At 44.5% G+C, this 14,274-nt stretch overlaps 1 protein-coding gene across 1 annotated transcript in view; it reads left to right on the top strand.

The window, feature by feature from the left end:
* Positions 1–14,274, top strand: part of CSMD2 (CUB and Sushi multiple domains 2) — a 290,461-nt gene that overhangs the window by 213,731 nt on the left and 62,456 nt on the right. The window contains exons 30-37 of the mRNA XM_035562044.1: positions 1,782–1,976; positions 2,962–3,078; positions 5,353–5,466; positions 5,647–5,742; positions 8,144–8,347; positions 8,980–9,104; positions 12,278–12,374; positions 13,609–13,713. Coding sequence (XP_035417937.1) covers positions 1,782–1,976; positions 2,962–3,078; positions 5,353–5,466; positions 5,647–5,742; positions 8,144–8,347; positions 8,980–9,104; positions 12,278–12,374; positions 13,609–13,713 — 1,053 coding nt within the window. The remainder of the gene's footprint in view (positions 1–1,781; positions 1,977–2,961; positions 3,079–5,352; positions 5,467–5,646; positions 5,743–8,143; positions 8,348–8,979; positions 9,105–12,277; positions 12,375–13,608; positions 13,714–14,274) is intronic.

The following is a 14,274-nucleotide window of genomic DNA, read 5'->3' as shown; positions in this document are numbered from 1 at the left end:
ATATTCCTAGGACTTGCAGTAATGGTAAGGGCTGCCTGCTCGCTTCTCCAACTGCTGCTGATGTGTCACGAGCATGAGGAAGAATGAGGAGAGAATGTGTTCATCCAGCTGACCCGCACACTAAGGTCTTTGCTTTCCAGTGCTGTGACTAAAACAAGCTCTTTGGTCCTCGTATCTTACTCATCACAATCAAGATTTCTGTTTTGTGTCTAGCTGGCGTCTCAGCAGGACCTTCCGTCAAATCACACACGGCCAATAATGGGATAAAAACATAGACTGAATTCTTTTGTCTTAGAACCCAACTCTTCTCTGCAATGTCCTCAGTATCAAAGCTCTCTTTTGAGCATGGTGTGAATCACGCTTCTAGGCACATGTGTGTATCTTCCCAGGCTCAGATAGAGTGGAACATCCTATTTTCTGGTTGGACAGCAAAGGAAGAGCGACTTGTCCAAACTTCATGGAGCCATACACAAGCATGGAAGAGAGCCCGGGAGTCCCAGCACCCCCCCAGCACTGCCCCTTAGGCTCTGTCCCTTTGAGAGCAGAGGCATTGCCTACAGGTCACTCACTGACCACAACCAGGCCACAAGCAGCTTGTGAGGTGGCTTCACAGAGCCACTTGGTCATGATTTAAGGTCTGATGATACAGGTGTGTGATGGTCTCTGAGGAGCGTTGAGGGTTCACCAGGATGTGGCTCCCAGAACTGGGAACTGGTGTTCTAAGGAAAAACAGCCTGTTGTGCCCTGTTTACCTGGATCACTAGCTAGTTGGACAGCCATTGTGTAAAGAAAACCATAAAGCTAATCCTCTTTTTCACTGGGAACGAGGCGGGGGGAGAGGGGAAAACAAAAGCAAGATCTGGGGGCTTGACTGTTTTCTCCTTCTCCCCTCCAACCCCTCCCCAAATACTAAAAAGCCCATGATTTAATGCTTAAACACATTATAATTGTTCACAGACCCACTGCTCTCAGAAAAGCCCTCATCTTTAATGAGCAATTTCCAAATGACAAAAGAGCAGGATTAATCAAAGCCTCTAATTATATTTCATGCAGGAAAAAAAAAAAAAAAAAAGGGCAAAAAAGAAAAAAGCCTTCAGAAGAAGGAAAGAAATATCCAAGTCCTGACGGCTCTTAGTCTTTACTGGAATTTCGTATGTAAATGGAGTTTTTAACTCTGCAGGGTATAGTGAACAGAGAGAAAAATGTCTTCATTTTGTCTAACTGCTTGTAATCATTTTCCAATAATTGCAGCCATGCTGCACATCTGGAGAGCCAACCAGCTAACACGTGGTACTATGTATTTTCATGGTGAGAGCAGACAGCTCTTAGATACTGGTATGATAGGTGCCAAGGAGATAATGTGAGCAGATGTAGCACATCTGAAATATGTTGTATGTTCAGTCTGTGTTTATATGCCCTAATTTGCAAAGTTCCTTGCAGCCTGCCTCCTGTTGAAGAGGGAGAGCGAGTGTAGATAGTTGCCTTGTTGGTTGGATTTTGGGTACCAGTTAATTTGTATGAACTGAAGGTTTCCTTCTTGCTTGTGCTTGTGCTGGAGCTGAGCATCAGCAAATGGTCTGGACCAGAATTTGACCCGTGTAATTCCCAGATTCATCAGCATGAGAAAATGCTTGAAATCTAAACCCTGCAAACAGTGCTAGTCTTTGTAATATGCTTAAGTGAGATTCCCAGACAAGAAAAGCACAAAAAATGTGCTGTTGTCCACAATTTGAAAATCGCTCTATCAGACCAGTAAAGATCTTGGCAATTTTATCTTACAGAAAATCCCAGGGAGTCCTGCTTTGATCCTGGCTCAGTTAAGAACGGTACACGGGTGGGTACAGACCTGAAACTGGGATCCACCATTACCTACTACTGTGACGGCGGGTATGATATTGAAGGGGTCTCCACGCTGATGTGCATAATGGGAGAAGATGGAAAACCCACGTGGAACAGACCTCGACCTACCTGTACAGGTAAGGCCCATGGGGAAAAAGGCGAGGAGAGGATGATCTGCCTAGCACGAAATACTTCAGCAGTTTATCCCGTTGCAAAGCTTGTTGTTACTTTTGTATAGAACTGCTTGCAAAGGGACAGAGATGGTTTTTCTCGGTGTTTTCATAATCCTTCCATTTTTTAACACCCTAGGGTCAGGAAAAGCTGACTTATATGAGGATTCTTGAACCTTCGTTTTAAAAAGAGAAAAAACTGAACAGAGCAGCTATGTGTGTAGCAAAACCTGTTTCTCTAGTGCAGGGCAGGATTCAACAACTTAAACATCTGTTCAACTTAATCCCTGCTAATCAAAGCCCTTGAGCATGTGCTTTCGCGGGCAGGGTCATAATTTACTGAGAAAAGACAATTTTGTCTTAGGGGTTCTGTGTTGGGGTTTTGTTGTTTTGTTTCATTTTCTGGCTTAATGAGAAAATGGTTTAAATGACGGGTTTGCAGCCAGGCCTTCTTAGCATAAGAAGTGACGGAAGAGAGAGCTGTCAGTCTGGGATGACTGGAGGAATGAGATCTCTGGCTCGAAAGGCCCTGGCGGGGGGAGCGCTGTTCCCACTGCAGCCGGGCTCCTGCTGCTGAGAGAGGGCAAAAGGAGCAGGACTCGGTTCTGTCAAGCCCTGAGCGTCAAGAGCCGATGGAGAGCAGTGCAAATCACCCATTAGCTACAACACCACACATGGCATCCCTTAGCCTCAGCATGGTCTTAATAATTAAATGTGAAGCAGGAATGGACTCAGGTTAGGATAAGCCTTATTTTTCTTAATAAGAACTTGCAGCAAGAGCTGCAATGCCTGAAGCACGGAATCGATCATAGGTCGGGGCAGCTGACACTGCATGGAATTACAAAACGTGGGCAGAGATGGATTTGAAAGCAGTGGGGAAAAAAGGCTGATGGTTCAAGGCAGGCTTTGGTAAGGGTACACTCAGTGATCTCTTCTCGACTTTCTCTTGCAGCACCCTGTGGTGGTCAGTACACAGGCTCAGACGGCGTAGTCCTTTCTCCAAATTACCCCCAGAATTACACCAGTGGACAAGTCTGCTTGTACTTCATCGTTGTGCCAAAGGACTACGGTATATTTTTGTCAGATTTTCAGACACCTGAAAATCCGTTTTACTGTCTCTTGTTTGAGTTTGTTGAGATGAAGCAGTAGAATAAGTGCGTATGTAAATAAATATAAGGGAGATTGGAAAATACTTAGTGGCACTGTTGCATGCTACTTATATTTTGTTGTGGTCAGTAAAGATTTTTCTGAATTTCAAAATTATCGAAAATGAGGAAAAGCACAAAACTAACAAAGAAAATATAGTCTTATTATTCCCCTCCCAGTTCCTGCACTGTATCCAGTTGTGCAGAGTCGAAAAATCAGCAAAAAAATAATTTATGCTGCTTAAGGCTAGCAGCAGACTCAGAAGACCACAGAGAGTACAAAATGTATTTGCTATAAACACACATTAACTAAGTAAAGTTTTTTTTGTCGAAGTTATTTTGTCCTGTAATTTCACCAAGACCTGTGCATGATACACTTTTAAATGAATACAGTGCAATTACAGATCACAGGAAACCACCTTTTAGCTGAGGGAAAGCCTGCTGGTAGATGCAGTTCTGACAGCTCCAAATCTGTGTTTTGGTAACATGCTCGAATGAGTTGATACTCTGCAACTATTTGCTCGTGCAGTCTGTCTACTGAATTGCGACCTCAATGTGCATTAAAGCCAGGCCTGTTTCAGTGAACCATCGTGCTTTTTATAGACTCCAATGCCACTTCATTTTGGTCAGAGGTTAGATAAAAGAACGATGGACATTCTAGGAACTTTTGAGTCAGCTAGCTGGATGGGTATTAGTATTGGTTAACATATTTTCTTATTTGAAGGGAATTTAATGCTCCTTAAGACCACTTGCACTGACAGCCCGGTCAGGCTCTAAATTCTGTTATTTGGTACAGCTTTGCAGTGCATTATATCGATCTAGCTCTAGTCAGTCCCTATGCCCTTTTCAGTTGTTTATGATTTCCTTTGCTAAGATTATTGCAAGGTGCAAAATAAGGATACTGTGTTCAGGCTTCAGTTAAAAGCTCCTTTCACTCAAATTGCCCTTCAGGCTGTATGGATCTAGGTTATGTCCAAGTTCCTGGATTTAACTGATGAAACAGAACATTGTTCTCTTACACTTTTTAACCTGGTTTACTCTAGCTGTTCTTGATATTGTCTTAAGAAACAAAATACCTAGTGGGCAAGACAGGCTTGATCTGCAAGTGTGACTTCTGCCTACGGTAGGATGACAGCTAAATTAGTTTCTCTTCTCCACCCGCTACCTTTCAGTAGCTTCATTAAAAACAACCAGAAAACCATTAGTAGCAAATGTTATGCATTTCCCTTCTCGTTCACTTCTCTGATTCTGTGGACAGCAGGCGTCAGGGTGTGCTATCCTCACTTTTTCAGTGTGCCCAGCATCAAAGCTGTGCTGGAAACCTGAATGTGCAGGAAACAAATGTTGTAGCTTGGTGGATGATGAATTTCACAGCAAGAGATCTCTCAGCTTGCGAATCTGCAACTGGGCACTTACAACTTAAAAATGTGAAGCTAGGAGAGGAGACAGGGGGAAAGGCAGATTTGGAAGGGGAATAAAAGCGGTTATTGTATTCTGAAAAATAAATAACTGAAGAATTTTTGCACTAGTTTATTAAAAAAAAAAAAGCACACATCTAATCCCCTCATTATTTTTTCTCCCTTTTTATAAATTCTGCTTGCTCCTAAAATGCATTTGCAATGTATGCAGTGAGACCCGGAGCACTGAATGCCTTACTTATTAGCAGTCTCTGTAGACAGGCCTAGGACTGACTGTATAAAATTGTGGGTGTGCTCTATCCCTAGCAATGGTCCTCCCTGACCAGAGAGGCTCAATCTAGAAATTAGATCCTTCAGAAGAGGGACTGTTATTTTGTTCAGGTTTTGAACAATACCTAACCCAACAAGAGCCCAGTTCATGACAGAGGTTTAATACAAATAATAAATAATAATTATCTGTTAGTGAAATTACATACCTTGCGTTATGTAGGCAGGCAAACGGGATGATTCATAAAACAATTCCTTTTGGCCTATGAATCAGTGTTAAAGTCTACTGGCAAGCGAACATGGGGGAGGCTGGTTGCTGCTTCTGTTATGCCGACTTTGTGGATAAATAAAGGGCTCCCATCTTCCAGGGCTGTCAGTCAGGCTCTTTTTATCCTTGCCAAGCTCCTGAAATAAAAGAAGCTGAAATGTCTCAGTGCCAGGCCTTGGCAGTGCACGGGCTGCAGCACTGCTCACCGTGCTGCCCGCCCCGACAGGCCCTCCTTCTCTTCGCAGTGGTCTTCGGGCAGTTTGCCTTCTTCCAGACGGCGCTCAACGATGTCATTGAAGTTCACGATGGCCCCAACCAGCATTCTCGGCTCCTCAGCTCCCTCTCAGGATCTCATACAGGTAAGGGACCTGTCCCTGTTGCTGCTGGAAAAAGTAAGGTAAAAACCACACTCTGCCATTTAACACCTTGCTCGGTGCAAAACAGTTTTGTGTGCAAGCCCTAGAGAGGCTTCAGCAAGCCACTTGCATAGCTAATGCTGTATTCTCTCTCCTCTGTTTTTCTTCTTTCTCCTCACCTAGGTGAATCACTACCATTAGCTACCACCAACCAGATTCTCATCAAATTTAGTTCCAAGGGTCAATCTACAGCCAAAGGTTTTCATTTTGTCTACCAAGGTGAGTATAGTTGTGTTCTGGAGGTGTCTTTCGACTGGTGTTAGGAGATAATAGTCAAAAGTACATCTTGAAGTGTTGTGGACAGCATTAAATGCTTTCAACATCTGTGGGTCATTGCACTCTTTCTATCTGAACAGGAAATACCAAAGGAGATTAAGATTATTATTTTGATAGCAAGGGACTTGCAGGTTTCTTTGGTTCCCATAGGTACTAAATGTTCAGACCTTCCACTTTCACTCAGCTGTCAGCCCTCACACATCCCAGTGTTAGTATCAGAAGTATCTCCTTGAGTCATGCCCTGAGTACACAGTGAATTCTTGGGATTTGTACCCAAGCAGGTTTTCCCACTGGCATTTTAGCACATTTCTCAGTGTAAGCAGCTGAACACTTGTCTAGCAGCTCTGCAAAATCCTTCCTCTCTGCATGTCATAGGCTTAGGTCTCCTGCTGTCATACTTTGGCCCCTTGATCTTTCCAGTAACAGCTTGCATTGCATTGGGCGAGTCCCACTTAGAGATTTTAAAGTAGTAAACAGAAAGTGATGTACAGACTAGTGGGAAAACAGAAGGGTTTTTCTCACCCACATGCTTTGTGTAGTTGTGGTTCAGCCAAACTTTTACATGTGCTGTACTGTAAAGTGAGGAAAGGCAGCAGGGGTAACCTGTACCTTCTCTGAGGGTGAAGTAAGGCATGTTTGGGATTTTATAGCATACAGAGATTCGTTCTCTTTAAAATTCTGCCTAATTATTGTAAAACAACTAATTCTAATAGTAATTGTTAAAGATTTCACCAAAACAAGGATTTTTATGAAATAGAAAAGATTACCTCCTCCTTCCTACACACTCTTCAGTGATTGCTGCAGTAGTAAAAGGAAGAGGCATGCCTATTTTTGACTCACCTTGCCACGATCTAATGGCATTTCCTGTCATTTTTATACAAATGAGTTCTGTCTCTCCCAAAGCCTCCCCCACCCAGCCATACAGATGTATTGCGGGTTCCCCTGAGGTGAAGGCATCGGAAGCCTGAAGCAGCATGTTGAAAGCAGCCTCAACTGGAGAGTGGAGCTGAAGGGTCAAGCACACATTTGAGATTGTTTTGGTGGTTTGGAGAGAGGCCAAGCACATGCAGTGGCACAGATCCATAAATATTCTGGCTATCTTGGATGTGGCCAAAGTAGTGCATTGTCATGAGTGGATCCTTTCTACCTCTCCGTTCCCCTCCCAAGGCCACTGACACATTTCACAGCTCAGCACCTCACTGTCCCCTTTCCTAGGCAGTCCACGTACTAGTAGGAGAGCCATCGCGTGTGCAGGCTTCTGGAGGAGTCAAAGGCACCATGGGTTAAATAAAAACATAGCATGATTTGACATTCATCTCTCTGAATCAAATGATAATCAAACAAACAATATAGCTAATGTGCTCATCATGTCTACCTTTTCCCCTATCCCAGCAACTCAGGCATTAAACACTAATAAATTGTAAAGCAACTCAGAGAAAAATATGAATTAATTTCTTCCTCAGCAATAGACAGTTCTTTGACTTGTATTTCCTCTCACTTACCTGTCAGACTCTGTTTCTTTCCTTAACTGTTGTTTCCAGGACTGAACAGGAATGCAGGCAATTTCAACAGTTGGTGATGCAGCTTCCCAACTTAAATTCCCCTTTTCTTTCTCTTCCCCTTCCTGTCAGGAAGAAGATTGTTTAAAATTGCCATCCTTTGTAGTAAAGAGGTCAAGCGAGCTGAGAAACCTTAGAATGTTTTCTGCTGAGACTCTAGCATTATAGGCAAGCCAATTTTCAGAAAGTCATTGCTGAATGCCTCGGTTTCCCTATGTAGAAATGACCTTTCTGATGTGGTGGTAAGCTTTTTGAAGGCATACAGTTTCCTCTTTAGAAACACACATGGTTCTGTAAAGTCCTAGCTGCTTTTATTTCAAGTAACACTTGAATTGATAAAAGTTTGAGAGAATTGCTATTTCTTTTTCTTCTCACCGGTCATGTTTGGACTCAGCCACTCTCTGGGGTTTAGTGTGATCAGGTTCATGTGTTATTTTTATTGGAACATGATGAGAGAAAAGTAACTTCATTCAGTACCGGAGTCCTGCCTGGCTGTGGAGCCTGCCCACCCTCATCCTGTCCGTGGACTTCGCCATGCCCTGGCACAGCTAGTGCTGTGCAAGTGCAGAACCAAAAGCTGGCCCTGTCCTCACAGAGCTTACGGCCAGAGTGCCTGAAGCCTATGTTTTCCTCCTGTACTCATGAGTGCTTATAATCTGGGCACTTAAGTTTCCCAAAGGTATGCTTTAACAATTTTTTTTTTCTTCTGTTTTGTCTTTTTTTTTTTTTTTTTTTTTTTGCTTTGCTTTACAACTGCACACTCATCTGCTGGTTTCTCCCGCAAGCGGTTCCTCGGACCAGTGCCACCCAGTGCAGCTCAGTCCCGGAGCCACGCTACGGCCGGCGGCTGGGCAGCGACTTCGCGGTGGGGGCCGTGGTGCGCTTCGAGTGCAGTGCTGGCTACGCGCTGCAGGGCGCCCGCAGCATCGAGTGCCTCACCATGCCCGGCGCGCTGGCTCAGTGGAACGTTTCTGTGCCCACCTGTGTGGGTAGGTGACAAATGACAATACAGTTCAGCAATTCGTGCTCAAAAAATAAATGACGTCCTATCACAGAATCACAGAATTGTAGGGGTTAGAAGGGACCTCAAGAGATCATTGGGTCCAACCCCACTGCCAAAGCAGGTTGCCCAGCTAGGCGTCCAGACAGGCCTTGAGTATCTCCAGAGAAGGAGACTTTGGGATGGTTAAAACAAAACCCAAGAAACATTTTTTACCTCATACATCCAAAAGCCAGACCTGTTTGTGAATAAGGGCAGCGAACCCCAAATGTTAGGGAAGGAGCCTCTTGGTCCGATACTTGGTTTTGGCATCGGGGACAGCAGCTAATATAAACAAGATCTGCCTGAAAACTGCTTTCACCTTCTTTGGAGGAGAGCAGGCCTAAAGAATGAGTCCCTTGGGCTGATGTGCTCAGTGCTCCCCACAGTTATAGCCTGCTTGCTGCCCGTGATAGAAGCTATTTGAGAGAGTTATTGAAAAGAGATTATCCCTGCAAATCATATCTTTAAATCATGAGACAGTTCTGCTTGCTTTTTTGTCAACAGACAGATATTTTAAGGAGAATGTTCCAGTATAAAGCCAAGGCCTTTCATGTTCAAGTGTTTCTTTGCTTATTCCAGTGCCATGTGGTGGAAATTTGACTGAACGCAAAGGCACCATCCTCTCCCCTGGCTTTCCTGAGCCATACCTGAATAGCCTCAACTGTGTGTGGAAGATAACAGTCCCCGAAGGAGCAGGAATACAGGTACGGTGTTAGCAGCTATCGCTGCAGCATGATGGAGAGAGGAGAAAACACAGCATCTTGTGCACTTAAAGAGGCTGCACGTTATGGAGTTGAGATGGGTTGAATGTGTAATTCTCTGGAATCAGCCATTCGTTTACACTACAGCTGCCATAAATGCATAATATTTCAATGGATTTTTGCCTCCTGGAGGCACTCTCTATGGGAAATAACCAGGGCCATGTGGCTGTTCTGGTGTAACAAAATAATTGTGATATTTTGGGCATATATCTTTATACTGCTTAATTATGCGATGTTGAAAGCACTGTAAGCTATACCAAGGAAGAGTTGCTTGCTCAGAGTGCCTGTGTGGATTTGTTATGCCAGCAGAGTTGCAGCAGTATGATTATACAATTACAGCTTTGCTGCTCATTGTCTCCAGGTAAATGCGCTTTCTCCAGGCTTTTTGTGGTCCTTATCATTTCTCTGCAGAAATAGTCCTGCCAGCTAGAGGATGTGGAGAATTAAGCCCAGCATCAGCGACCAAACCTTAGATAACGCTCCCATTCAGCACGTGCACGCCTCGCCCTGCACCGTGCACTACTCTGACACCAGTTGACGCAGAGGAGATGGATTCTTTAATAGATCCATTCTTCCACACGCCTCATTAACAGAGGGTTTCTTTCTTCTTTACACCACTTTGTCTGCAAGGGCTTTGTTCATTAAGTGCTTTTATTTCTCCATTGTGTGTTTGGCTAATAGGCGTGTAGGTGGGTTCCTCCCTCTCTGCAGCGCTCGCAGCTGTTGGCACAGGGCAGTTGGGTTTCTCTGAACAGTTTTATTGAAACGTCAGCTCCGTGTTGCTGGCTTACAGTTCTGCTCCCCCATGGGGGGCTTCTTACTGGTGTCATCATCGTAACTTAAATCTGAACCTGGGCATAGGGTGGCTGAGCTGGTGGGAGCGGTGCTGGGGCCCTGGGAGCTGCACGGGCACCCAGCAAAACAGCACCAGCCTGGAATACCTCGTGCACTTCGCTGGGCTTGCACTGCATCCAGTCCAGAAGTCTTCTTTTCTGTGTTTTTGAAGCCATTTAGCACAGTGTTTTCAAAAGCCTCAGAGCTCGTTGTCAGTTTGTTCCTGCTCATCTGAAATTTCAGCCGTTCTCCAAACCCCCAGATGGCAGGAGGATCCTTTTAGCTCAGCCCAGCATCTGAGCAGTTGAGGCAGTTTGCAAGTTGCTCAGGACTCCTGGGATCAGGAGGTGATAATTCACTTAATTTTTAAAGTGAAGTAAATAGATGTCTGTATTTTGCACCTCTGTGTTCTGAATTCAAACCCTTGCTGCTAGTTTCTCAGCCTGTGGAGCTGTTTTTGCATATGTCTGCTGAGCTTAGAGGAAAGCAGGTATTACAGCAGGCTGCTAAAAGCATGTCTTTATTCTTAAGTACATGTTTCTCACATCTTTGCTTGTGCAGATGCAGTTCTCACATGTAAAAGTGCAGAATGTAATGTCAAAGAAGTGTTTTAAAGGCTCTCCCACCCCTGCTACATGTGATCTCTTGCAAGAGAAAGAGATATTTCGGAGCGTAACACAGAGAGCAAGTAGAGAACAACAAAAAGGGTGTCCTGTGGGTGAGCTTTAACATCAAAGGCTGAAGCTCACGTTCCAGTTCTAGAGTGGAGAGGTTTTGGTGGAGGACTGGACCGTGGGAAGCAGGCAGGACACGAGGGGACATTCTCCCTTGGCAGCAAACCCCATCTGGCACTTCCAGTGCAAGTCTTTAGTGGGGACAGAGGCATGACAAGAGCTGCTGGGAGCCAGACCCACCATGTGTCCGCAGCCCAGCCAGGCACAGCCACGAGCCCTGGCCTGCCGCGATCAGCTCGCCCTGCACGCAGCATCCCTGGTCACCCGCTGCTGTGTGCAACATGCTCCGAGTTATTAAATACTAATTTAAGCATCAGTTTACCCTCATTTTGTACAACAATTAAAGGTTAAACAGCTGTAAATCAGAGGAAGAGGTGAAATTAAAGCTTTCTTAGTAGCAGCGAGTCACTAGCAAGATTTTTATGTAATCAGTGTACGAGCTAGCACTTCTACCATGAATTATTCATTCCTCTAGCAAACCTTCCTGAGTGAATTAATTTATATACATGGCAGTAAATAGATGCAGATCCCTTGTGAATCCACATGTCAGACTAGAATTAGGTCCTTAAAAATGTTTATTCCGTTAAGTTGGGTACATGGGGGGGATAAATAATTTTAAAAATGTAAGAGCAAACAAAACACACATTCCCAATCCACGTCCTCTTTCGATAATGTAAATCACAATAGGGGTGTAATTATGGAGGCTGAAAGATATTGATGTGGTCAGTGTGATCAGTAATGGCTCTGCAGGGGTCACTACAATTTCTGCTAGATGAACTTTTCCTTTTCTGGGGAAAAAAAAACTTTGCAGGAACTTTATAGCCTGCTTTATTATTCAGAACAAATAAAGGAGGAAAAAAGTTAAAATGGCAGAAATAATGGGGTTTGATTTTTTTATTTTTTTTTTTTTTGTGAGTGTGTATGTGTGTTTTATGTTTGGCAGGACAAAAGCAAGCTAGATGTTTGAAGTGGATGTATAAATACAGCATAAGAACATAAGGAAATAAGGGTGGGTTTCACTGAATTTCCAGAGGGAAGAGGGGAGGGTGTGTGTACACGTGTGAGCTTGCAGCCCAGATCCACAGTGCATTGAAGTCCCTTTCGAAGTGTTCAGTCCAGCAAGTGTGTCCTGCTGAGCTCTGTGCTTCAGGGAGTAATTCTGTTGAATTCAACGGGACCACTGCACATCAGAAGCATTAGGCTTGGTAGGAAATCTTCATCCAAAGAGACCTCGAAGTGTTGAGGCTCTCTAATAAGCAGATGTGTGAAGGCTGTAACTAAAAAGACATCTACCTGCCAGAATTACCAAAGCTGCAGCTTTCTCCCCAAACCCACCAGCAGCAGTGCCAAGCAGCAGTGGCCACTGCCACATGCCAGGAAATGAAGCCTTTTGTTTGGGGCCAAGTTGTACAAGCCAGTTATGCTCCTGTCTTGTCTTTAAAGGCCTCTTTTTTTTTAGGTTGTTGGCATAGAAAATTTGTTTGAGTGTTTGAAACTTTCATCTAGAACTTGCAGATTTTTTTCCATCTCTTTCTGTTATCACTTCAGATACAGGTGGTCAGTTTTGTCACTGAGCAGAACTGGGATTCCCTGGAAGTGTTTGATGGAGGAGATAACACAGCCACCATGCTGGGAAGCTTCTCTGGTACGTGTTCAGCATCGTGTTCAGTGAAAGCCATCAGTGCAAACTTCATTCCTGTTAACACCAACTGGACTTCAGCACATACATAAAGTTAAGCATATGCTTAAGAGCTTCGAAAACTCAGAATAGATTTAAGCATGTGCTTAAAGGGAATCATATGCTCTGTTGGACTGGTAATTTGACCATTGTCTGCCAGCAGAAAACATTGATAGAGAACCTTAGAAACAAGGCTTAGTTTGTGTTTTTTTTGGGGGGGGTGGGATACTGCAGTTATGAAATCAGCTGCTTAAAGGAAAGAGAGATGAGGCTAGATACCAGCCTATAAGAGCCCTGGATGAGGCTTGATTTGCAAGCTGGTGACCTTGGAGAGGTTTGTCAACAACCTTTCCATTGGTGTACACATGGTGGAAATCACCAGCATTTTCAAGCTCTTGCAGCAGCAGTGAGGTGAATGCTAGTGTGTGTAGCTCTCAGGGTTCTAGCTCTCTGTTACGAAAACCTGCTCTAAGCTTTTCTTTTCTGTTTTCACCCTTGCTGGAAAACATTGTACTGCGGGGGAGCCTTTTCTCAGCTCAGACCACTGCACAGACAGGTTAACCTGACCTGGTTGTATTGCACCAAAATGGAATCAGGGCTACAAAACAACCGTTCTCCTGCCCAGCAAAGGGGAATGGAGCTTCTGGCAGAGCGGAGAGTAACAAGCAGCCCAAAAGCATTGTGAAGCTTTCAGATAGCAGAGCCACTTGCAGAACGATGGCCCTAATTCTTTCTTGTTGAAAGAACATGGGTTCAAAGTGCTTTGAGGATGGTAAGGAGAATCATGCATAAAGACCGGCAGACTGCTCCCAGCGTTGGGTTTTGGATAGAATTGCTTTGACTGCTGCTGCAACAGCTTCTAGGAAACAAGGCAGGAGAAGGAATCTGGACCTAGCAGGGGACCTGAGCTCCACCCACACAGTTTCTGTTCACCAGTTCCCTTCTCGGTGCTTTTAGTAGGTCTGGTCTGTGAATGGCAAAACTTCACATGATGAAATTCATCATTATACTTTGAAAAGGCCATTGCAGAGAGGCCTTGGGTATTTCTCAATTGGCCTCATTAGAACCTGATCAAAACCAGCAGAGCTTGTTAAGTTAAAGGACTTTCTGTTCTCAGCCTCTTCTGCAGCAAATCTCCAAGGATATGGAGGAGGAAAAAAGAATCCTCTTCAGTATCTTTGTGCACCTCTTGTTTTCCCAGGAACTACAGTGCCTGCGTTGCTGAACAGCACTTCAAACCAGCTCTATCTGCATTTCTATTCGGATATCAGCGTCTCTGCTGCTGGCTTTCACCTGGAATACAAAAGTAAGAGCAATGCAGCCTTGATCTCTCAGTTCCTCTGGGCAATGGGGAAATGGTTACAGAGCTGTTGCCTTGTAGAAGTGGAAGCTGCGTATCGCAGGGAAGGGGCAGTGAGCTTTAGGGGCCACGCATATGTGGTTCCCTGTCTTCGAGTCGCAAAGAGGCAGTGAGTGTAAATGGAGAAGAGCTGCAGCAGAGGAGATGCAGGGTCACAGAGTGACCCGCACCTTGCTGCTGATGCACTTGGCAGCGCTGTTTGGTTTCTGTCTTGTAGTACAGCAGGAGCTGTGGAAGCCAAAGTATTAAAAATTCATGGGGAGTTGGCCTGCTCAACACAGTGCTGTAATCTTAGCTCGCGAAGTGTCTAAAATGATGCTTGCCAGAGACTGGGAGGAACTGCCTGTTCTTTGCAGTCCTTCCTAGGCATTCGATATTGGTCATTGCTGGAGGCAGCATACAGGGCTAGACAGATCTTCGTAGGATAATTCAGGCTTCAAGAGACCTCGGGAGGTAATCTCATCTAACTTCCTGCTGAAAGCAGGGTCAGCTATGAGATAAAACTAG

Source organism: Cygnus atratus, chromosome 23, assembly GCF_013377495.2.
Source record: "Cygnus atratus isolate AKBS03 ecotype Queensland, Australia chromosome 23, CAtr_DNAZoo_HiC_assembly, whole genome shotgun sequence".
Lineage (NCBI taxonomy): Eukaryota > Metazoa > Chordata > Aves > Anseriformes > Anatidae > Cygnus > Cygnus atratus.
The sequence above is the reverse complement of the archived record's forward strand: the minus strand, read 5'-3'. Positions and strand labels throughout refer to the sequence as shown.